This window comes from Papilio polytes, unplaced genomic scaffold (genome assembly GCF_000836215.1).
Source record: "Papilio polytes unplaced genomic scaffold, Ppol_1.0 DF821400.1, whole genome shotgun sequence".
Classification (NCBI taxonomy): domain Eukaryota; kingdom Metazoa; phylum Arthropoda; class Insecta; order Lepidoptera; family Papilionidae; genus Papilio; species Papilio polytes.
This window is the reverse complement of record NW_013527804.1, coordinates 2140590-2165895: the sequence shown is the minus strand read 5'-3', so window position 1 is coordinate 2165895 and position 25306 is coordinate 2140590. Positions and strand designations below refer to the sequence as shown.

The 25306-nt window shown below is 34.3% G+C and overlaps 1 protein-coding gene across 1 annotated transcript in view; it reads right to left on the bottom strand.

The window, feature by feature from the left end:
* Positions 1-869: 869 nt before the first annotated feature.
* Positions 870-25306, bottom strand: part of LOC106108876 — a 42970-nt gene continuing 18533 nt past the window's right edge. The window contains exons 2-5 of the mRNA XM_013290181.1: positions 13537-13730; positions 8598-8739; positions 7925-8115; positions 870-4850 (exon numbers count right to left, since the gene is read on the bottom strand). Coding sequence (XP_013145635.1) covers positions 1026-4850; positions 7925-8115; positions 8598-8739; positions 13537-13730 — 4352 coding nt within the window. The 3' untranslated portion in view covers positions 870-1025. The remainder of the gene's footprint in view (positions 4851-7924; positions 8116-8597; positions 8740-13536; positions 13731-25306) is intronic.

Genomic DNA, 25306 nt, shown 5'->3' with positions numbered 1-25306 from the left:
ATACAATGTTTTTTTTAGATATATAACAAAATTTGTTATTGCTTAAATAAAGTAAATTGTGACATTTTTACTTAAAATAAGTAATTAATTAAATACTATATACTTTTTGTTTTCACAACCGAAAAACAAAAACATTTTCGTTTTTTTTTAATAAATTTGATTGGAATGTTAATGAAATATCAAATATTAATATAATAAGGCACATTTTCGATTAATATTTAAGTACTTTTAAGTACATCGTAAATCTAGTATAGTAGTTGTCAAATATGTTACCGGCTTGGAACACCGCACGTCACTCAAGCCGACAAGATATTGGAAAAGAACTATACTCGAATTTTTAAATTAATTTTCAAAAGCCTAAAGCTAGTCGTGATTTTAAATATAATGCCAATATATTGTACAAATCTAACAAACAGGTATATGTGTAAATTATATTATTGGAAGAAGCAAAGTCAACATATTCTAAGAATACGTTTTTTTACAAGTGGAAATTCTTCGTAAACAAAATTGTGCAAAAACAATATAACTAAAGAACATATGTATCATTTTTAATGGTTAAATGAAACCAGTTAAAAAAACCAATTGATATAGTAGTTGTCAGATATCTTGGTGGTTCTAACGTCACGCGAGTGCGAAATATTTGAAATGGAATATATGAGATAATTGCACCTTTTAAATATTTACGAAAATCTGAAATTCTATCAAAAATGTGAATAATATAAAATATTCTAATAATATATCTACCAGATAGAAATATAAGAAAATAGTTAAATGTAGATTAAGACAGTACAGAGTTAAGAATAAATGGATTTTACAAGACACAACCCTAACACATTTTATTTTTTAATGTCTGAATATTTTGTTCTTTATTTTTTTTCTTCACTGTTGTTAGTAAGATCCATTTTCTTTCCAGCAACTTTTCTTGACAGATAAGTAGTTTGAATAGTGTTTATAAAAATATTACGTGTAAAATAATTTGTTTCTTCCAATAATATTTGTGCAAAAGAACATAATCGTATAAATCCTTAAAGCAAGCCCCCGCTAGGACTTTTAGAACTAGATTTTATAATAGATGTTACGGAAATATTTCCCGAACTGCCGCTGAGACTGGGCGGCGGCGAGCGAGGTAGTGAAAAGTTTCTGTCCGACAAATTCTCTTGACTGAGAGATTTGACAGTACCGAAAACCGGTATTTTTGATGATACCTGAGAAACCGATTTCGATTTCTCCGACATCTTAACCGGTATATTACTCGGTTTCGCGGAAATCGCCGGCTTTTGACTCACAACCGGTTGTTCAGCCGATCTCAACGTCATCTGATCGAGTTGGGACAGTCTACGGTTTTCTAGATCTGTGCTTGTTACTATCGTCCCTTTAGGAGACTCGTATGTCGCTGTACGGAATTTAATGTGACTATTTCTCGGTAGATCGAAATCTGAATGCCTTTTCTTTGGTTCGGTTTTCGTTCGTTTCTTTATTTCGTTAAGTTGTTTCGCTGTGTGATGCCTTTCGTTCAAGATAAAATCGTTGAGCAGTTCGATATCGAGTTCGTAGGATAGCAAGGGCTCTTCGTAAACTGGTGCTCTTTGTCTGCTTGCAACTTTATCTTTTGTAGAATCATTTTTCTGATTCTTTTCTGTCTGCGGTGTCACTACTTGGATTTCTGTTATATGGTCTTTTAATTCAGTTTTAGATTCGTGCTGTGTTATTGGCATTATCGTTGGATTTATGGAGTATCTAGTTTTGGTTGCTTCTACTAAATCTTTTGTGACAGTTTGTTCGTCTTCCAAATCTTGAACTATCCTTATACCGAGACGTGAGAGTTCTTCCGGACTCTTTTGTGCCATAAAACTAGGATCGTTTTGTAGTTTTTCCATTAGTGCTTTTGCTTGTTCCTCGTCCATTTCAGTTGTGTTTAATATTATTGTTTCAGTTTTTGTGTATGAGGGTTCATCAGATGTGAAGTGCATGTTTGGATTTTGTCTTTTAATTTCATCCAAAAGCTTTTTGTCGAAATCTTTGATTTCACCTTCTTCTAAATTCAGTTGATCTATGTCGCCTGGATTTTTCATAATTCCAAAACTAATTTGTTCGACTTGTAGAGGTGCTTCGGTGCGCGTAGTCAAGTACTGTGTTGAGTATTTTTCAACATTCTGTGTTATCACTTTATTTTCAAAATCATCTTCGGTTACGTTTACTGTGACAGTTTTTTGTACAGGTTCTTGTGTCATAGTTAGAGAAACATTCCCCGGTTCCATGTATAAAGTTCTATTTTCTCTTTGGTCGTTTCTTATCTTAGTACCTTCTATAACATCTGGTACTATTCTCATCACCGGTTCACCTATCTCTATAGACTTGGTGTAAGATTTTCTATTTTCAACTGAAGGTATGCTTTTGTCGCTCGTTGATATTGTAACTATATTACTACTGTGTGCGTCTTTGGTTCCCGACCATTCTGTGCTAAAGTTTTCCTGAGGTTTCTTGGTCATTTTCAAACTGTTATTATTTGATCCCACTCTTATGTTGCTAACGAACTCATCGTAATCTCGACCTTTAGGCTCAGATGTTTTTAGGTCAAAGTTGACGATGTCCGGTTGATGCATGGCTGATTTGTATGAATCTGTCATAGATGGTAGGTCTTTGCTGGTCGTAGCTTCGTGTTTTTGAGTTTGATCTATATGAACGTTGAAAATGGGATTTTTAGCCAACAGTTTCTTCATCATGTCAGACTTAGGTCTCTCTAAGCTATTAACGTAAGAGTTTCGCGACATTTTTAAATCATCTGGCATGTTCGTGTCAAAATTCATGCTTATTTTATCCTCGTATTCCAACGGCGGGGATCTACTTCCAGCATCTGTATACGTTTCTTGATTTTCTATAGAACTTGTGTTGCTTCCATCTGATGTGGTTTTAGCGAATTCTGAGACAAGTTTGAAGTGGACTTTCATATTTTCATCCATTATTCTTCTTGCTAAATGATCTGAGGTTTCGTGACTTTCTCCTTGATGTAAGACATCGACTTCTTTAGCCTGTGCTCTTTTAATATGAGCTTCTTTCTCTTGTTGGTCAGAATCAATGGAACTGCTCGAACCTTTCACTATAGCATCTTCTAAATTCCCAAACTCTGACGCTTTCTTTAGACGATTCCTCTGGAACGTATTAAGGCCTTCAATAGCTGATGTTTTTGCTATATTCAAACTCAATCTTGGTTCTTTTTGTTTTAAAACTACGCCTTTCTCTGGGTCAATTATTTCTGATGACGCATCCTCTGTGCCCGAATCAAAGAACGTTGTTTCAACAACTGACATCGCTTTACGTTTTTTCGGTGATAGAGCACTTTCTTGAATCTCAGCATCTTCCGCAGATATATCTAAGCTTTGTGCCCGTTCTAAAGTACCGGTGGAAGGTTTGTTTGTCTTGATTCTAAGTTCAAATCTGGACAAATCTCCCAAAGAAGCTGCTTTCCTCTCATTTTCGTCCAACAAAGATGTATCATCCGACGCTGAATTCACCGTATCGTTTAAAGGAGAACTGTGTATTGTAATATCACTATTATTAAGTTCGATTGTAGTAGAGCCTTTCTCGCTCTTGTCGCTGTTATTCAAAGACACAACAGAATGAACATCTTGATTTGAAGATAAATTAGATTTAGAATCTTCGAAGAAATTGTTTAAAGAATCGCTTTCTCTTTTGAATGGTTTAGAAACGATGTCATCTATGTCATCTTGTGTGAAATTAATGGAGTCATCAATACGAGATGGTTTGGTTTTACTAACTTTTGGAGTTGAGGTATTATAGGAAATTGACATAGACGAAGTAGATTTGTTCGATATAGATGTGTCATATAAAAGACTGGAATGTTGTTTTTCGTTACTCAAGAAATCGTTAACGTTCTTTAGTTGTTCTAGAATACTATCATCCGTTTTGTTTTTATCAGAATCTGGAGGAGATGGCGCTTTTCCTTTAGATTTCTTTGTTGGTTTTGGTGCTTCTTCTTTTTTAGTGTCTCCTTTTTCTTTCTCTTGAACCAAGTCCGCGGAACTTCTTCTATTGCTTCTAGCAGCTTTAGCCGCCTCGAACATATGAGCTGGTAATTCTTGTGGAATCCCATTTTCATCTCTTTTGATTCCACTAGAGTTGAGGTCGCTTCTGGCAAACGATGAGGCGTCAGATACTTTGGAATCAACACTGCTGTTTATTGATGTTTCCGAATCATTTGTCTTTACACGAGCGTTGGGTATTGGTGGAGCCATCTTTTCTCGCCGTTTGGCTACTACAGGTTTCTTAGTTTCCATTTCTGACTCGTGTTTTATATGCGCAGTCGGAGCTGGACGTTGGGGTTCAGGCTTATCTGGTTCATCAACTGATTTCTTTTCTAACACAACGTTTCCATTTTCCGGGCTTTTCTGTTTAAGGACGCCGTCATCTGGAACGTTGGGCGGAAGTACTCTAATACCGAATTTCATACCTCTCTTAGGATCATAATCTCTTTTTTGTACTTCTGCCTGTTCTATTTGTGCGATGCCGTTCTCAGGTTGTATAATTTGAATGTCACTTCCAGAGGAGAGCCTGTTTTTACTCCTTTCAGGTTTACTTAACCCAGGTGGTATATCGGAATGTCTTGATTTGCCCGCCATTTTTAGATTCTTTTCATTTTCTCTTTCTAACGTTGAAGGTGCGCCATCTTTCTTCTCTTTCTTGTTTCTCTCAAGTGTGGTTGTTGTTATAATCTTTTCGGCCAGTATTTTCTTGATCCCTCCCTTGCCTTGTTTAGTTTCTAATGTAGAGTTGTTAGAATGAGACGTATTTGGTGATCTTGGCGGGTGTAACAGCTTCCCTTCTTTTTCAAGCTGAAAAAGCAAACAAAAGTAATTAATATCTTTTTTAAATTCAATATTACGTGCATCTATGTTGATTATATTATATACGTATATATATTATATACGTTAAGCCTTCAAATCCTCTTCATCTCTCTAATATCTAAGATTTGTAATTTTTGGATTTTTGCATATCTTATAACAAGTTAAATAATTTTCTTTAAGCACTACTCTGTCAGTTTGTTTTTGGGCCATTGGAAATCTCCGTCTACCAACAATGGTATATTTTGATATCTCGATATCGTAGAACAAAAACACCGGTCGTTCACATCATTTTGATACTAGCAGCCGTAACAATAGAACCATAACCGACTCGCATTCCGCCGCGTAGGCGACATTGTATCCATAAACACGTGTCAACGTATCTGTAAGACAATCGTGTTGATCGATAAACTTCCATATTATGAAAGCAGTAACGCTCGATATGGCGTCTCATTGTTTTGACTTAGACATCCTTTTCTGACCATTTTTATATGATCTCTAATGTCTGGTGTATTTAAAACTAAACAATGCTCAGAGGAAGGTCTGGAAAAATTAGACGTTTAGATGGTGAATGAGTAATTGGCGTGCAATGTTACGTCACAATACCATGATACTAGGGATGTACCTAGACTCTAAAGTATCGATGTTTCGGTAATCCCAACTATATCTCACGTCTATCCAAATAAAAAACTATATGTTATTGTTGTTGTAAATGTGTGTTTAATCTGTTTTAAGGTTATTTTTTTGTTAGGATATTTCAATTTATGTTACCGATAACGATTGTTGTTATCGATAAAACAATACAACACTAGTTGAAACACGATTGCATTACAATGCTGTCCTTTGGAATGGCCTGATAAAATATTCATCAATAAAATTGCGAGACAATATCTCTGCGCCAACGCACAAGATCGTTATTGAAAGAATTTTTATTCAATAAGAACCATTCAACGTAATTAGTAACTTTTAACAATTATTATAATGGATTTAAGAAAAATGTAGTTCTATATTTTTTAACAGGAAACATTATTCTGTTTAACAACTAAATAATGCGTGAAACAATCATCCCGTGAAATCCGAAAATCTTGCCTTATTTTAACAGTACTCTATACAAGATTATAACTGCTACAAAATAAGAACAAATTTAATCTAACTAATATTGTAAATGCGAAAGTTTAGATGGATGTTTGTAAGAGTTTGTAGTCTAAACGACAGACCGGATCTCAATAAATTTGGCATAGTTATAGAGGACAGCCTGGAAGGACACATAAACTACTCTTTTTTTATTTAATTCCCCGCGGACGGAGTCGTGGGTGAAAGTTAGTAGGTACATAATAAATATGATAAGCGTATAATAGGCCACGGATACTATTAAATAAGCCGGCATTCCTAGAACTTAGTCGTTGTAATATCACGTACACAGCGTAGGTGTCAATTATAGTAACGTGAGTGAAGGTACAATTATTATACCATTGTGCTTGCGATTGTACCGCTTACGCGTTTCCACTGTCATGAGAAAAAGAAACACACGTACATAAATATTATTGGAATACACCGGTGGAGGTAGACGTAGAAAGAGATCAAAATCTCTCTCCTTATCCTACTCTCGTAGGGCGCAACAGGTTTTTGTCCTCCAAATAACTCTATCATACGTCATCTCAGTCATCACTACCTTTTTGATCATGTCACCTTAAGACGTAGAAAGAGATGTATTGTGTGAAAGGTGACATGAAGAAGGGAGTGATGACTGATATGACGGTTGATAGAGTTATTTGGAGGACGAATATCCGGTGCGCTGACACTACTGGAGTAGGATAAGGTAGTGAAGATGAATAACACTGTCCCTACCATAAAAAATTTAGACAGTGTTTCAATTCATTTTATCTTAAACATACGACAATACCTTTTCCTTTCCACTCTTTTTCTTATTAGAAAAGCATGAGAAGGAAACGTGGATTTGATGGTGCAGGAGACGCATAGGAAGAGGAAATATCCTCTTTAGCGACTCGTCCTCCGTCGATCAAGGGGTAGGCAACGCATCCGCTATTTCGAATGTCTATGGGCAGCGGTCGCTTCGTCATTTTGGCGGATTTGGTTGGCCGCTTGCTTGTTTGTCACCATATTTTATATCATATACAAAAAAAAAACACTTTTGTACCATGTCTCTACTGGATTGCGAAGTTAAATAAAAATAAACATCCAACCAAATAAACTACTAATGATTATTACAATAATAGAAATAGATTGGAGGAAAAACAGATATAAGTTTAAGACTAATCTGTCATTTTCAAGCAATGACCTATCTATTTATACGGATCAGTGGATTACGCTTACCCTTAGCTTAAGATAATCCCGTTTAGTTTTTCAAGATTAAACTTATGTAAACAAGCAGTCAAATGACACTGACATACATAAGCCCTGTTTACTACAAAATTAACTGCGTGAACGTGAAGTCATAGTACACATTTGTTAAGCATCTACACTTAGGGTGCGTTCACAGAGACCGAAGCGTAAAGTAAAGCAGATTTTTAACGCAAAAATTGTGCTTTATACGATAGAAATAAGGTTTAATTTTACTTTGCAGGTCTTTTTTTACCGAGGCTAAGCGTAAAAAAACGAGTAAAGTAAAATTAAACCTTGTTTCAATCGGATAGAGCTAAATTTTATTTGGGATAAAATCTGAACTGTATGAATGGGCCCTTAAGGTTAGTTAAGTGTAGACTAATTAAAAGCTTAGATGAATAAATTGCGCTTCTATTTAGTTTATGAGTTTTTTGCTAATGTAGGTCACACACATTGGCTTTAGTATGAAAATTTTGATCCAACCCTATGCAAATAAGTAAGAAACAGTAACTTTTTGAAGACAATGTAGTGCAGGCTACACACGTCAGATTTTGCCTGATTTCGACCTTGCAATAAAACCGTTTGTATCTTGAAAGCGAACTCATAAATGTCATACAGACTGTCTGTTCTGTTTGTAAAATCAAAGCACTTATGCAAAACTTAACTTACGAAAAATGTTTGTCTACCCTACAAAAAGTGATCATTACAATTGTATAACTTACCATAGAAACATCTCCAGTAGAGCCTGCTCTTTTCAGCAAGGGATGTCTAACAGGCCAGCCTCCACCACTCGCACGACCACCTTCAACCACCTCGAGTTCAACAGGATACGGTGAAGCCAATGAGAGAATAGCCACAGCATCTTCTAGAGGTGTGCCAGTTAACTCTATCTTTATACTCTTGATTTTATCGCCTGAAATAACAATTAAATAAATTTAATTATATCGTATGGATGGCTACAAAGGTAGAAAGAAAGAAGAAAGTATGGATTGTGTCAAAAGGTAATGAATTTAGGTCTTTAAATTGAAATCAGTCAAAAACTACTGGGACGATTTCAAAAAAATCTATCAATATTAAAAAGCTACGTTATCAGTAAGTATCATAGGCTGTTTATTTTTTTTTCATTACACGGGGCTGAAGTAGCCAGTTACTGATATAGATAATGGAAGAGTACAAACAAAGCCGAACTTAGAATAAAGGGCTGGGTGGTGATGAACTACATAATTTCGTATAAAACTTGCTTTTAACTTACAAAAGTAACAGGATCTACTAAGGGAAAAGTTTGGATAGGGCATGTTAACATATAATATGCTTATTTGGTAACCTACAGCAATACAATACAATTTCGCAACTTGGATTATCATGGATGAAGTGAAATTGGCTATACCCACTTACCAGGTTGTAAATTGGCAGCCGCTGCTGGTCCACTTCTTAAAACAGAATGTATATGAACACCTTCCCTCGCGCCTCCACCACATTGCAGCCCTAGACCGGTGAAGTCTCGCGCCCATAGCTTCACCCGACGGACTCGACCACGCTGAGGATAAAATTATATTGAACTTTGTGATACTGATGGATTCAGACACTAAGTGATTACTAAGGGAGTCAATGTATACTCGTACTTAAGGGTTAGTAGAAGATCCTACTTTTTATTTGACTTTTCATTTCAAATCTAAGATACCACTATAATTTGATTACTATTTTATTTCCTTAGCGACCAATTTAATAAATGAGTCCGGTAATTGTAGATAAATATTAGCGAAGTTTAAGTAATCATTAAACAAGATAATAAAATATCTGAGTCTGCGTGTGAATGTAAACATTTAGGTTTAACTCAAAGTAAATTCAATAATAATCAATCAAATAGAAACATTAATTCTAAAACAAAACCTTCGTTATTTGACATTGGTACTTAATTCACAAAAGACAAGGTTAATTTTTTGTATTTCATTGAACACAAGCGTTTATTCAATCTATAACAAGAATAAGGAAATAAGGAAGTTGCATGACTTCCGATATTTTTTTTAATAAACGAACTAAACCCATAAATAGTATATAAATTGGAGGGCTTAGCCTTCCTAAGAATGGGGTTTTTATCAGAAATTCCAAGTTCTCGCAATAAACGTAACAAACGATAGGTAGCACTACTATCATCGTAGTTGAATTATAAGTGGTTTTTTTTTACATTTTTCGAGCGCATAGAACGTATAGTTATTTTAAAACTTCTTGCGGAAGATATCTGGTCATTTTATGGGAGTTTGGAACGTCTGCTGAATCAAATTCAGTAATAGTAACTTAATGTACTTGATACTTGGCCAATCTATACTATTATAGTGAAGCGTAAACACACACTTCTTTGTTGCCTAAGGTTTCAGCAATTACAGCATATATTTGAATAATTCTTTTTTTAATAAAAAGTCCTACACTTACGTCACGATTTAGGCTATATATTTTCACGCCATTAAACTTAGGGGGTAAATATTTTGGATAAAAACCTTAATGTGGGAAATAGACCATCAAGAAAGCAAGATTGCTAAAGTTTGACATGTCATGTCATTTTGACATTTGCTATTGATAATTTGACAAATGCAAACAATAAAATAAAATTTTCATAATTTCATGTGGATGAAGCTGCACGAGAACTGCCAGTTCAATATAAATAGTAGTTAATACTTCTATTGCCAGTGACGTCATAACTTTAAGTGTTTAACTTAATGACGTCATTCACTAATGTATCCGTGTGAGTTAAAGTAATCGGAATTTTGATGATTAAAAACTTATGCGGAAAACTTTTGTTTTAAAGGTCAAAGGTTTTTTCATACGGTTTCTTATAATTCTTTGTTAGCAATAAGTACATATCGACATTTCATTAAGTCTTGTGATTCGTGAGTACTTTCTCGTATAATCTATACTAATGAATAAATAAAAAAACGTAAACAACATCTCTGGCTGGCGGCGTACTGTGGACGCCCTCTGCCCCACTTTGGGGACATAGGAATAGAAGAGAGAGAGAGAGAAACAACATCTCACATTAACTCTGGAATTAATTAAATTATTATTGCACTTTTGAAAAGTCTTAATAAAATTTTTTAACGTATCTTAAATTCGCTTAATAAATAAAAAAACAGTAACATCTAAAGCCTACTTTATGGGTGAAAATAACATAATTTAATTCTGAAACATTGGAATCCCCTGTTAGATAAAAAGGGGAGATTGAATAAATCCTCGAAGGAATATTACTTAGCGATAAGAATATAATATTTATTCGTATATAAAATCTGACATCATCTTAAAGTTAAGACGACGCCAAAACAAACAAGATAACACGGCATAGAAACAACGAGATTTCTGGATTTCCCGAAATAAACGACAATATCAATTTGAAACAAACTATATTCACATTAATGTTAATATTTGTTTTCATTAGGAATCAAGGAAAAATATGACTATACTTGTAGTCGTTAATTTTCCACTATGCGTATGTCTGACATACTCGTATATAGAGCGAAATATAAAAAAATGTCTGAAGTCTCGGTATGAAGGTAGTCAGTAAATTCTCAGCCCACAAGGACTAAATTCGTAAGAGCGGGCACATCTTTGACTAAACTATCGCACAACTGCTGTGCGATTGTCGATTGTTTCGCAGCCCATTCTTTAGTTGTTTAGTTGTACAACTAAAAATCGAGTAATTTGCGCTTCATACTTCGAAAAGTGATGGCTTAAGCCATATATTTGATATTATAAACATCCAGGTATAATTATAATATATTATATCACTGTCTTATTTAAATCTAAACGCATATACACGCTCTAGTCTCACGCGCAACTTGTACACTCATGTACAAAAGTAAACAGCATCTCACATTTTTTTCGTTTCTAAAGCAATCCCTTGGTCTTTGTCTAACAAATTAAAAAGAAGGGTAAATACTGTACCAAAGAATACCCTTTATATTAAAACATATTGATGTCTCTTTAGTTTCAAAGCGTATGAAAAGTATGCCTAGAATACTTATTTACATGTGAATTAACAGTGGTAACGCACAGTAAATACTGAAACAAGGGTAATTTTTAATATACAAATATAAAATTGAATACATGTTTAATTGTGTGCCTAACATTTTTGCACAGAGTGTACCTAATTTGCTGCGCTTCGTCGATGGAATGCAGATCGGTGCATGATTGCGTCATTACCTGCGGGTAGCGGGTAGAGGGTAGCGGGGGAAAGGTATGCAGTAATGACTATCCGGTAAGTTCGAAGCTCGTGCCTTAACTAGACCGAGTAGACAGTAATATACGCCTCTTATGAGCACTAAAATTACTAAAACTATAAACAAATACAAGCCAGTACTTCTTAAAGCGTGCGCACATTACTCGATTTTAAGGGCCTGTCTCACCACTGGTTGATAGAGACTCAGATAGCTTAAAAATGACATCATTGTCAGATAAGGTATTTCCATCACATATTTTACACGTTGGATTGTTATTAGACAATTTACAATTTGGTGGGACAGGCCCTTAAATATGCAACAAAACAGTTAAATTGGCAGCGAAACAATCGACAATCACATAACAGCTGCGATAGATTAGTCAAAGGTGTTCGCCCGCTTTTATGGAAAGTAATAGTGCGGGGGAGGGGTAATTCAAAAGATACCTTGCCTTCTGGGGGTAAGGCAGGGTTATGTAGGATTTGACCCACTAAAACCCCCTCGGTGGCCATCCTCTAATGACATAGACTAAGGTTCCGGGATCTTCAAGCAACACACCGGAAATGTCAATGAGTCCTAATGTTGCCTAGGTTTATCATTAGCGGGAAAAGGAATTTTACACAAACAAATTACAAAAGTAATGTATCACAGGTCGTTCACCGCAACTAGATATTTGTGAAGTGTTGAGAATCTTTTGGCTGGGTTAATTCACTTTAGGGTTTAGTAGGTATCGTATAGAATTACTTCTGAGGACAGACTGCTATACTAGACTAGTCTACCAGTGTAACATAAATGTGAAATGTATGAAAAAAACTATTAAATCACGCTTCCGGTTACACAATACACAGCACATGCCAACTCTCACAATTTCAACGGAATGCTGAAACATCTCACTAGCCACGACAGTTGCGTAACGCTTGTTTCCTATTAAGGAAAACATCGAAAGAAAATTAGTGTTCAAGAACAGGTAATTTAAAATCTGCCGTAAACTTTCAAAAGACAGAATAGGAGACATCTATTTTGCTAGAAAATTTACAAAAATAATTGTTGGTCTATGTCTTCAAAGTGAATGACAGCTATTATCTTACTAATATTATAAAGGCGAGAGTTTTGGTTCTTGGATGGATGGATGTTTGTTGGAATTTGTAGCCTAAACTGCTAATCGGATCTCGGTGAAATTCAAAACAGATGTAGAGGAAAGTCTGAAAGCACACATAGGCATAGGTTACCTAGTTTTATTTTTTAAATACCACGCAGACGAAGTCGCGGCCGAGAGCTAGTGACTAGTACACTAGTAATAGTGTTAATACAAAAGTCGGCAGTGGATTTTCAAAGTTCAGATATGACTATAAGAAAGTCTATAAAAATAAAAAGACACTCGAGGAGGTTTTCTAAAATCCATTTATATTCGCGATTATTGTTCCGCTTTTGTATTAACTTGCTATAAAAAAGGAAATCACCACGTGGAATAAATAATATGACCGTCCATTCAGTAATCAATGAGGAAATGTTCATCTCTCGTTACGTGACGCTTGCGCAATACTCGGCTCACTACACGTGCATTACATAACATTCGATTAAAACTATCACCGATATATTTATTTTACTTTATATTTAATATCCGGTATCGTTATTTTATAGTCAATTTACTTTGATTTCGAAATTTTACAAAATGACGAGAATACACACTTTATATTAAACTAGCTGTTCCCGTGCGACTTCATCCGCATAAAATTATGAAAATTATATTTTGTTGTTTACATTTGTCAAATTATCAATTGCAAATGTAAAAATGACTTGACATTATGACAAACCATGGCAACCTTGCTTCCTTGATGTTGGCAGCAACTTATGGTCTCTTTCCCACATTAGGGTTTTTATCCAAAATATTTACCCCCTAAGTTTAATGGCATGAAAATATATAGCTTAAAGCGTGACGAAAGCTTAGGACTTTTTTTAAAGAAAGAATTATTTAAAAATATGCTGTAATTGCTGACATCTTAGGCAACAAAGTGTGTGTTTACGCTTTTGTTTAATAGTACATATGTCTAAAAAATTAAAAACTAACATTATTCACAATTGACCGGTGACATCATAAATTAGCGTCGTCTTAAAATAGACATGTTTACCTGTAGGTATAAATCATCTTTGCTGTGCTCGGGTCTGGTAAACTCGGCTTGTAGGGCGCTGGTCTTGCCTCCCAGAGGCAATGTGGGCGCTTCATGCCTCCATGCCTGCCTTTCCTCCTGCCTGAAGCCAGGGTTGTCGAACGCGAACTCATCCTTCACGGATTCCGGATCCGTGGATAGTACGAGGTGTTTCCCTGGAGACAAGGTAAAGTAAGAATTCAATACATTTCCCTTCAGTGTTTAAGAAGTAAATTTTATAAAGAAAAGTGGAGTTATCAATGGAAATCTAGGGCGGACGGATAGATATATTATGGAAACGAAGGAAACCGAATTTCCTGCCGCACCTAAAGTTACTTTGCCGCCTTATAAACTGATTTCTCGATACTCTTACTTTCCTATGTTAATAATATTACATAACATTTGCAAGAACGGTGGCTTTCGACTGGCAAGATATAAACGATATTACAAAAATTATGAAATCTTTCATCAATCTAGTGAGGGTCGAAATAAAGGAAGGGTCTAAAAAATCACCCACCACGTGGAGGAATGTGGGTTAAAATTAGTTATCACAAGTGAATAAGAGCGGGCGGCGCACACCTTTGACGAAACTATCGCACAACAGTTGTGCGATTGTCGATTGTTTCGCAGCCAATTCAACTGTTTAGTTGCACAAATAAATATTAAGTAGTGTGCGCACCTCAATAGCCAGTCATAGAAATCAAAACGAGACTAAACAGTTGTGCGAGGTTTCTGGTGTGCGCGCGCTCTAACCAGATAATTATGTCAAATTATTGTCGCATTATATTTGTGTCGTTTAATTGGTACAAAAAATATTGCTTCGCTTTACTGAACACTAAACGTTTGAGAGAAAGGGAGAAATAAATAGTTACTCCAATTGGAATACAAGATTACTATGTGCTAAGGGGATAAGAGAGCTTATTTAATGTTTGCGATGCTTGAAAACAAAAATAATGTAGTTATTGCTAGGAATACTGCTTGTTATATGCCCTTTCTAACACGTTATGTAGCTTTCATACTCGCCAAACGAGTGTGGCCCTACCTTAATACGTTGTAAACGAATACCCACTTCCTCTAAATATTATTCACTTCATTTGCGAACGGTCTACGCTCAATTAACCTTTGAACACATTCGTTATTACAAGTTATAAAAATTAGTAAACAAATCAATTGATTTCGAAATACCAAAACTGAAACATTTTTAATTTTATTCCACTTTCCCTTATAAGGAAATAATGAGATTGGAATATAAGGAAATAAGTAAAATATCCTATTTTTGTACGTCATTTCCTCGGTCTATTAAATGTAGGCAAACGAATTTGCAATTGCGGATGTCTATGGGCAGTCGCTTCACTAAATTAAATAATCTCGACTGCTCGATTTCCTTTCTAACATTTTTGTATCGACTTTTCCGCATTTCTTTATATAATAAAAGGGGGCAAATGAACGGCGAGAACACCGAGGTGATCAACCACGCCCATAGACATTCAAAAACAGAGTAACTACAGATGCGTTGCCGGCCTTTGAGGAAATGATAGGCTCGCTTCTTGAAGGATCCTAAGTTGTATTGGTTTGGAAATCCCGCCGAGGACAAACCGTTCCACAACGCGACTGCGAGGCAGAAAGTTCTGCGGAAACCGCACGATCAGTGTCATTTAAACTTACAATTAACTAAAGCTTGACTGTAAGCATATTTTATTATATGGAACTAAGCTCCAAGGGTTTTCACTTATCTATCTGGGTGGGACACATTTCGTGCAACAGATAACATATGGAGAATGTAATAGTAATGAATCCTTTGTTGTCCCGCCTATGTCAGCGGATATCTAAAAGATTAGATATAAATAGGGTGTATTAGGCAAATAGGTTTTTTCTATTGCGTAAAAGTATTTCTTATATCTCATAAAGAGTCTTTTAAAAATCGGTTCACTAGCGGCGGAGTTATGCACACACATATTATAAAAAATATACAGACGAATTAGTACCTCCGTATTTTAGGAAGTCGGTCAAAAAGCAACGAGACATGGAGACATAGGAAAGACCATTGTGATTAAAAAAACTGGATTTTCAAAGGTCTGAATTTAAAAGTAAAATCCTATACAATTAATTGTTATTTTTTTATCGACTACATTTACTAGGCACTTTTGGGTTTCAAAGGATATGATTCAGTTTTGTATACATTTATTCATACGAGTTATTTGTATAATTGTTTACCACTTCACGGTTGCCGTTTGACAATGGAAACGTTTAACACGTAACATGCAAAATCTTTTGTAATTGATTAAACGCTGTACCCAACGAGGCCAGACGGCCTTGTTTCTCGCCTTCACTGCACGCACCTCTAATCGACTTTGAATCGACTTCTGTTTCTAATGATTTTAATCGATTAAAAACAAATATTCTATTATATTTTGACATGGGTCTTTTAGCAAATGACGGTAAAATTGATTTTTGACTTCGGTTCATCTGTTTTTTTTCTGTTTTGCAATTTTCTCAGCTTTTTAAGAAACTGTAATTGTGGAAATTACTATAAATCACTTGTTTTGTTTTTTATAGCATTTTTGTATAAATTAGACCTATCCATTATCATTTTTATATCACATCTTGACGAAAAAAATCATCGATATCAGATAAATTAAATCTTAGATACATCACTAGTGTTTCGAGTCTAGCAAACCACAAAAAAGAAAAACGCTGCAGTAGTGTTGTGAAAGCCACGACCCAGTTGACACCGGCTGTCTATCGAAAGCAAAAGTCCACGTTCGACTCGCTGTATGCTACTAAATGTAATAAAAACATACGAAGAAATTATACAGAGAACGCACGAAGATATCTATCTTAAAGAAACGTTGATAACACAAATAAGAGCGCGCGCACGTTTGACTAAACTATCGTACAACTGTTTAGTCTCGATTTGATTCCTATGATCTTATATGGAGGTGTTACTTGATTTTTAGTTGTGTTACTTAACAGTTAAAATGGCTGCGAAACAATCGACAATCGCACAACAGTGTGCGATAGTTCAGTCAAGTCTACGCCCGTTATAAGAATAATCTTAGTAACTACCAATGAGTTTCATATAGTAATAAACATAAACATAAATAACTAGAAAAGTTTTGTATTAGTCAATATCATTTTAGTATGAGGGGTAAATCTGCGGAACAAAACTAATATAGAAACTAAAGAAATAACATGTCTTACAGAGCAAATTGCAGTATTAGGAAGTTTCGTGGTTTAGATTTTTTTGTGGTTCTTAAATAAACTAAGATTAAGCAAAAATTTTATTAACAGACCTTTTTGCATTCATTGCTTTACCTATATTCTTAACGCATCTCATCATATTCATCATCTTCTCTACGGGTCGGCGCACCGTGTTATCGTCCTCCAAATACGTCATACGTCATCTGTCATCACTCCCTTCATCATGTCACCTTTACAATCCATATATCTCTTTCTAGGTCTACCTTTGCCGGTGTTCCTCCACACTAATTCTTCATCTCTTTTACTCCTTAATTTCTCTACCACTACTCTCTGTTCAGATATAATAAAGAATTCACCGATGTTTATCAGATTTACGAAGTGGCACTAACTGTTTACATTTATGCTCCAGATGGTGTTGTTTTTCTGCGTTTGAAAGAAACGGCCTGATTGATATAAGCGTTTAACATACAACTTCCTGCATTCGTCACAGTTAATTAGGCGATGAATCGACGATACTATTAAGAAATTCACTTATATAAGGGTTTCTTATTCCGGTGGAATTAAAACGTAAGTAGCCTACGTTTTCTTCCAAGCTATTATCTACACCTATGCTAAATTTCATCGAGTTTCGTTCAGCGATTTAGGTAGCAAACTGTAACCTTAAAAGAAAACACTTATTGGCTTAAAAGTCGAATACCGGACTAACCAGGCGTAAGTTTAGCCGTTTTTACTTAAGTCTCTTTTCACAATTTTTCGGTGACACAAATGTGACAACAAATTCATACAGGTTACAAAAAGTAAAATCTGATCTCTAGTGAATTTACTGGGGTCAATTAAAATTGGTCGAAGAGAATAGGGTTGGGCATTGTCCTAAATAGTTAAATCAAGACTAAATAGTTTTGGGCTACCTTACTTGTTAGCTTAATTTGAATTTTCCTTCACTTGGCACTTACATCGATCAATATTGTCATTGGAATGTGTTCAAGTTAGTCTAACTTAGTTGTTTACAGCTTATTACAAGCTACTAAATAAGTTGGTGTTAGTTAACAAAATTTACATTAACTTATTCGACGATTTAGCAGAGAACGTGTTAGTAAAGTTAATTCTTTATTCATTACCGCTAGATGTCGTTGTCAACAATCCATGTCTTACGCAAGGAATGCAAATTTTCACAAACTTCGCCAACAAGACAGTCTGAGGTGACCACAATTTGTTACTAAATGTAATTTATTCACCTGCATTTACGGATGGCAGATGTACACTTTTAATTAAAAACCAAAATTCCATCTTTGATGAATCATGCAAAGAGGATAATTCTCTTATAAGACACGTAACTTTTACTTATTAGTTTAAAATCTCTATATTCAAGTAAACATTAAAATATTTTGTGATTTTTGGATTATAAAGTCTGAAGTAGTAACAAACGTAAATCTTTCCTGATTTGTATTTTTGTATGTATTAAAATAACTCAAAAACCACTGGGACGATTTCGAAAATTCTTTCATCATTAAGGAACTACATTAACAATAGACTATATTTTATAATTTGAAGAGGACGAAGTCGCAAGCAAGAGCTAGTAATTTATATTAAAAAACCCCTTTAACCGCAAATAGTTACATAACACCGGGTCATTGACCGCATCGCGTAGGCTTTGCAAAACTTTGCATACAAGATATCCAATTATTCAAATGATGCGTATAATGATATAAAATATAAAATATAAAATATATAATCCTTCTTAAGGCGTTTCTTATTTTATATCTAATCCGAGATATAATAAATCGATTCATTTATTATGTTTCTATCGAGAATTCTTATTAATTTTTTTGCTAACAGTACTCAAGATGACAGTTATAAATTTAAAAATGGTATAATAAAACTTTATATTCATGACATTGTTGTTTTTACAACTATTTCTTTTCCACTTAATACCATTTTGTTTTTTTGTACCCGGGAAATAAATATGTGAATAAAAAATTTAAGGAAAACATCAATTAGTATAGGTTACTAACAATTACATGTGTAAATTCAAATTTCATACTAATCACAGTCATCCTACAGATTGTAATAAAATTAGGAATTTCCTAAATTAGATTTCCTTCCTAATAAAAAGAAATCTGTTAACAATCAATCGTAAAAACACTTTTTAGTCCGGTAAAAAAAAAGAACGGTTATGTTTGTTTTGTATTAATTAAGAAATGCTGTTATTTTTTTCGTTCTTCGATTTACCTATACCTTTAAGAGTGTGTGCACACCTGAAACTAAACTATCGCACTACAGTTTAGTCGCGCTTCGATTTCTATGAGCTTATATGAACGCACACTACTCGATTTTTAGTTGTGCAACTAAATAGTTGAATTGGCTGCGAAACAATCGACAATCGTACGACAGTCGATAGTTTAGTCAAAGGTTTTTTCGACGAGTTATGTATGTTTCTTCTTCCCCTGAGTGTCATAAGTCAGTCGGGTTTTTTTTAGTTTTTTAATTAACAAATCTTGTTATTCACATTAAATAACACCAATAGTTCATTGAAAGGTTACGAGCAATATTTATTCAAATGATATCCGCATATTTGTAACGGAGCTAGTATTTGTTGAATATAAAACTTGTTTTTGAAAGTCAACTTGTTACTAATTTACAGCTTCTTTAATGTTAGAGGAATTTAATTATTGAAAAGAGTGTTAATGAGCTATGTATTATAGTTTATAAATAAAGGTAATAAAATGTTTTATCTATGGTTTCTTACCTTTCATTAAGCTCAACTAAAATAGTGTGGGCTTCGAATCACTGAGTAAGCACAGTGATTCGAAGCCCAATGATAAGTCATTACGTCATTTTTCAAGCTTAAAAAAAATCTAGAAGAATTAAAAAAAGCGTTAACCATTAGAATGACAAGTCATCACTGGGTAACACAGGCTACTTTTAATATTACTATAGTATATTTGGTGTAAATCCGGAATATGAAGGTAGTATCAAATATTTTATGAGTTAATATTATCCAATCATTCTTCAGACATATTTGAATACAATACAACGAAATTCATACTGTTAGATCATTGATTTTAGTTAAGCAATAACCATTGTAAAGTAATCAATCGAATGAGAACCAGTCAGTCGCCATTTTGTTAAGTTTTGACAGCTGTCATAAAATGGCGGCCGCGATAACATCGAAAGTTAAAGTAATAACTCACGATTCAAACAGATTTAGTGAATTTGAACTGCCTTACTAAGTTTGTGGGACATCATCCAAGAAAAAATGTTCAAATATTTTATTAACTAGCTATTGCTCGCGACTTTGCCCGCGAGAAATTAAAAAATTATAAATGAACATCGCCTATGTTACTGATAATGAGATTTTTTGAAATATGTAGGTCCAGTAGTTTTTGAGTTTATTCAATACATACAAAAATCCAAAATACAAATCTTAATTTTAAACTTTAAGTACAAATATAAATCAAGTAGGAGAAATTCTTCTTCTATACAAATATCTATTATAAAGAGGAAGATTTGTATTTTTGTATATATTGAAGTAACTCAAAAACTAGTCGGCCGATTTAAAAAAAATCTTTCACTGTTAAAAGGTAAATTATATGTGAGTATTTTTTTTATTACGTTACAATTTCACTCGGGCGAAGTCGCGAGCAACAGCTAGTTATAAAATATAGGTAACAGTCATACGAAATTTTAATTAAATTCGTCCTGTTTATATTTCATACCATGAATCCATGACAGTCCTTATTAGTAATGCAAGCGACCATTGTATGCAATTTATTATAATGAACTGAATATTGGCAAGCGGACCGTAATTGAGAAAAGTTTTTCACATCTGCATTTTTATTCTAGCAGTAACGTAACCATTAAGAGGTCTTCACAAACTCTTTATTGGTAAAACATTTTACCAAATTAAAATTATATACAAATCAATGAAAATATAGAATTATTTGTATATGAAACTGCATAGCAAAATTAAATTCTTTGACCAACAGAATTCCTTTCAACTAGCAAGTAACCTAAGGTTAGTTGTAGCCTAGTTCAGTCTGTTCTGTAAATAGACCTATCAAAGGAGAGCCTTCACCATCGTACTTAGATTAATTTCTGAAGTACGGAAAGAAAGTAGTTCTATATTTATCCGTAACTATCTGTTCCCGTGCGGTTTCATCCACATGAAATTATAAAAATTATTTTATTGTTTACATTTATCAAATGTCAAAATTACCGTTACCAATATAACCTTGCTTCGTTAATGTTGGCAGTAGTTTATGGTCTCTTTCCCACATCAAGGTTTTCTTTTTCAATGTATTTATCCCCTAAGTTTAGTGTGAAAATATATAGCTTAAGCGTGTCGTAAGTGTAAAACTTTTTATTAAAGAAAGAATTATAAAAATGTGCTGTGCTCTACGCCACGAAATAGTGTGTTTACACTAAAGTGTAAACACACTTATGTATTAAAATACATTAGTTTAGATATACATAGATAGAGTGTGGTATTTTATATTTCAGAGCAAGGTATAAATCTTTTTCTATTCACAAACGTAGTTTCTTAAACGTAAGAATCTCACGTAAGTATTTTGTCATTCGACCGTATTTCGTATAACGTGCAACGACGCATACAAATATAAGAGATAAAACAATTTGTAGGCGGCACGGGTTTTGTTTGTCAAGCCTAAATACCCTGTCGCGACCTTGAGCTACTCGGGTACCCCTAATTTATAGTTCCCATTCACATTAAGACTTACTTTCTGTTTAACTTGTGCCGATAGCGCGGCAGCCAAAAATACAAAACAAAACTTTTCTTCCAACTAAAACATCTTTATTATCTACATATTGACGATTAATTAACAAAACTCCATCGCGATCACATCTTTTCCTTCTTTGTCTTCATCTTTTCTTAAATACTTAAAGCATGCAATGCCTCGATGGCCAGTATGCAACCTCTTTGGCTGTATTCACACTAGTCAGCCAAAGAGGTTGTATTTTGTACTGGCCACTTTCATTGTAGAAAATAAACAATATAACAGTTCCCTTACAGCCAAACTAAATAAAAAACAATTGTCTAATTTTTAGTTAAAAACGTTAACTTTGGTTTGATATGAATTTATATACTAAATAACGATCGAAAAACGATTTTAAAGTACTTGGAAATTAGAAAACTGTCATTTTGACTATTTAATACTACATTTATTTATACAAAATGTTAGTAAAGTAATAAAAAAATAAAAAAGTTTTGTTAATTTACTAATATTTCCTAAGCCTCGACCTCACGATCGGTCCGTACCCCAAACCATAAGACTATTGGCGCTTAAAAGCATAGAAACCTCAATTGATTGATTTTCTCTCACATTAGAAGTTATAATTCAATATTTCTATGCAACATTTAATTACTATTGATTACCTTGACACTTCCACACTAAGGCAGTTTGAGCGGTCATTTATTTTTAATTACATAGGTAATTGATAAGCTTGCTTAGACATTCACTTTCTGTAAAACCTCATTCACAATGAAAGCGCTTGTACGTACCGTAATGGATACCACTGGTCGGCGCACTCGTCCTACTTTTACTGTCAATATTAACCTTGCGAAGTCGCGCAGTTTCGTGTGAATGCACCTTTATGAGATGATTTTTATGAAAACATCTACTTTCACATCTTTCATGTGTGAATTTAGCATAAACACATAAAAGTTGTTATAAATGAGAAGATATGTTTTAGTGCTAGAATGCAAAAACGATTTATAAAAGTCAGTTTTTTAAGTACGAGCTATAGCCCGCGACTTCGTCCGCGTGGAATTACAATAAACAAAAGTAGCCTATGTGTTCTTCCTGACTATCTTCATCATTATATGCCCAATTTCATGGAGATCCGTCGAAACGTTTAGGTTATAAAGTCTTACAAACATCTATCCATCCATCCATCCATCCATCCATCCATCCATCCATCCATCCATCTAAACTTTTGCATTTATGATTAATAGGTTTTTGTTGATTTACTAATATTTCTTTTACCATTCCTACTAATACCTAGGCTTGTGCTAGGATATGGATTACAATAGTAGAATGGCGGGATTCGAAGCCTCGACCACGCGTAAATCCCTAACCATTAGGCTATTGGCACTTTAGGTTAAGATAAGATTACTAAAAATAAATACGCATGCACTAGGCTAGCCTTAACAAGGCCTAGTTTGGGTAGGCTCCATATCCTTAAAATGACGTATAGGAGCCAACGACAAAAAGTATTTTTATATAAAAAATACGAAGATAAAAAAATCTTTTTGTTTTTCCTTTATCTAATTTAATCGCAATCTATTTCTCTCGTAAATATTCCAAGATCAAAAGATACAAATCTTTCACAGAAGATTCTAGAACAATAAACATTCCGCGTTAATTCCGTGCAATTAGCTATTTCCCCATTAGTTGTCATGCGATGCTATCAGAAATGCTGTGGGATTAAAGATTTCTTTGCTTTTGGAATGTTATAATTTTTATAGACTTGCTGTTAGAACCGTAACTACTTTTAAACAATTTATTTAATTGATACTATCGATATTAATTATAACACTGCACTCGAGATCTCGTCACTCATCAGGAATACGCGCGAATATCCATCCTTCTTATGACATAGACAGCTGTCAGAGATGTGATGTTGATGCCAATAATCTAGTGTTGCGCCAATTCTATAGCGCGGTACTAATTTTCTTCTTAACACTACCAATATAAAAGACAAGAGCAAGGTGGGTAACGTTTTTCGCGTTTATCGATGTGTATGTATCTCATTTTTACTGTATACTAATATGCATGGTATAGACTATAGAGGACTGAACTAATTTTGATAAGTTTAGGAAAACTCTATACAATTATATGTAGTTTAAAGTAATAAAACCGTTTAAACAAGGCAATTGTTTAAATAGAGTCGAGACGGTGACAAATACTTCTATATAGAGTTAAGAAATTGTAGACCTGCTCGCAATACAAGTTAAGAATTAAAGTTTGTCCTATCTGTTACTCTACGCGCGTTGAGAGAACAAATTACACTAGAATCGAATCAGCCTGAAGCCAGTATCAAGGCCGTTCACCATTGGAATGTCTTATTGCACTTTGATTTATTACCAAACATACATATTACGTTTATGTTTGACACGACATTAAATCGATTTCATTATTTCGTCTCGACTCGTATCAATTTATATTAAAACTCTGCATTAAGATTTTTTTAAAAACACTATGACTAGCTGTCTGTGACATCGTTGGTGTGGAATTACGTAAATAGCCTAAGTTATTCTTGTAGGCATTATCTACAATCCAGTAAACCGTCGAAATCAGTCCAACCGTTTCGCAGTATATCCGTAACAAACACAAAGAATAAACAAATACAATTTTTTGTGACTGAAAGGCCACTGCCTTGAAGACGCATTTACAGATTCACCGGGCTTGAGGTGCCGAGCGCAGATGGCGCTTAGCATAAACCGCGTTTATGAGTAACTAAGCTCGAGGGTTCCCTCAGGAGCCACTGCACGAGCCGTACCTCGTTATTATTACCGGATTGAAACATACAGTAGATCTATCCCATTTTTTTCAGAACGTGTGAGAGAGATAGTTGTTTCTGCAGTTATAGTCTATTACATTAATGTTTAATGTTTAAAGATGAGATATATTCAAACATTGTCCTTGCTTTCTATCATTGTTAGATTCAATGGGAGATTCCTAAGAGGATTCAATCCATAGCTTTATAAACTCCTTTGTTTAGTATTTAAGATTTACAATAGTTGTATAAGAAACGCCGTATAGATAACCTTTAGCACGTCTATTCATCTTTATGTTATATCAATATAATTGTCATTCTTACAAGGTTTTGTATAGACAAATAAGGATGTCTAACCTAGTAAGAGGCCTAGGGACCCTCGAAGTCGCACTTGAAGGGGGTTTAGTGAGTAAAAATCTATTCGTAAATATTCCACAAACCTTTCTTCATGTTGGAAAGGTATCACAAAGTGCAAGCTGCCAACATTAAAGAAGCAAAATAATTATGGTAACGGTATTTCGACATTTGCAATTTGATAATTTGACAAATGTAAACAATAAAATAAAATTTTCATAATATGCGGATAAAGCCGTAAGGGAACAGCTACTTCAATATAAGCTGAGTTGTATTAGTTTTGTTCCGCGTCTCGTTTTAAAATCTTCAAACGTCTGGTTTCAATACGCAATACCGACAATTTCGCCGACTGTACTTAACTCCATTTATCTATGAAGAACTTCCAATAAGGCTATTTGAATATAACCATAGGTAAGTAGACATTCAAAGTGAGCTCATACAGTCACGTCCGCGCGGCCATTGTGCCGTCATTGTGGAATTGATCTCATTGTCATGCCATAGACGTCGGTGTTATGAACCTCGACTTGCCCTTTGTCTTTCATCTACTTATATTCAATAATATTTTTATTATAAAAGACAAAAGAGAGGTTCACTAGATGACGATTATCTAATAATAGAGTTCATAATTTTAAAAATAAAAGTTTATTGTACTTCCATACTTCGAGCCAGTATCAAGCGTAAA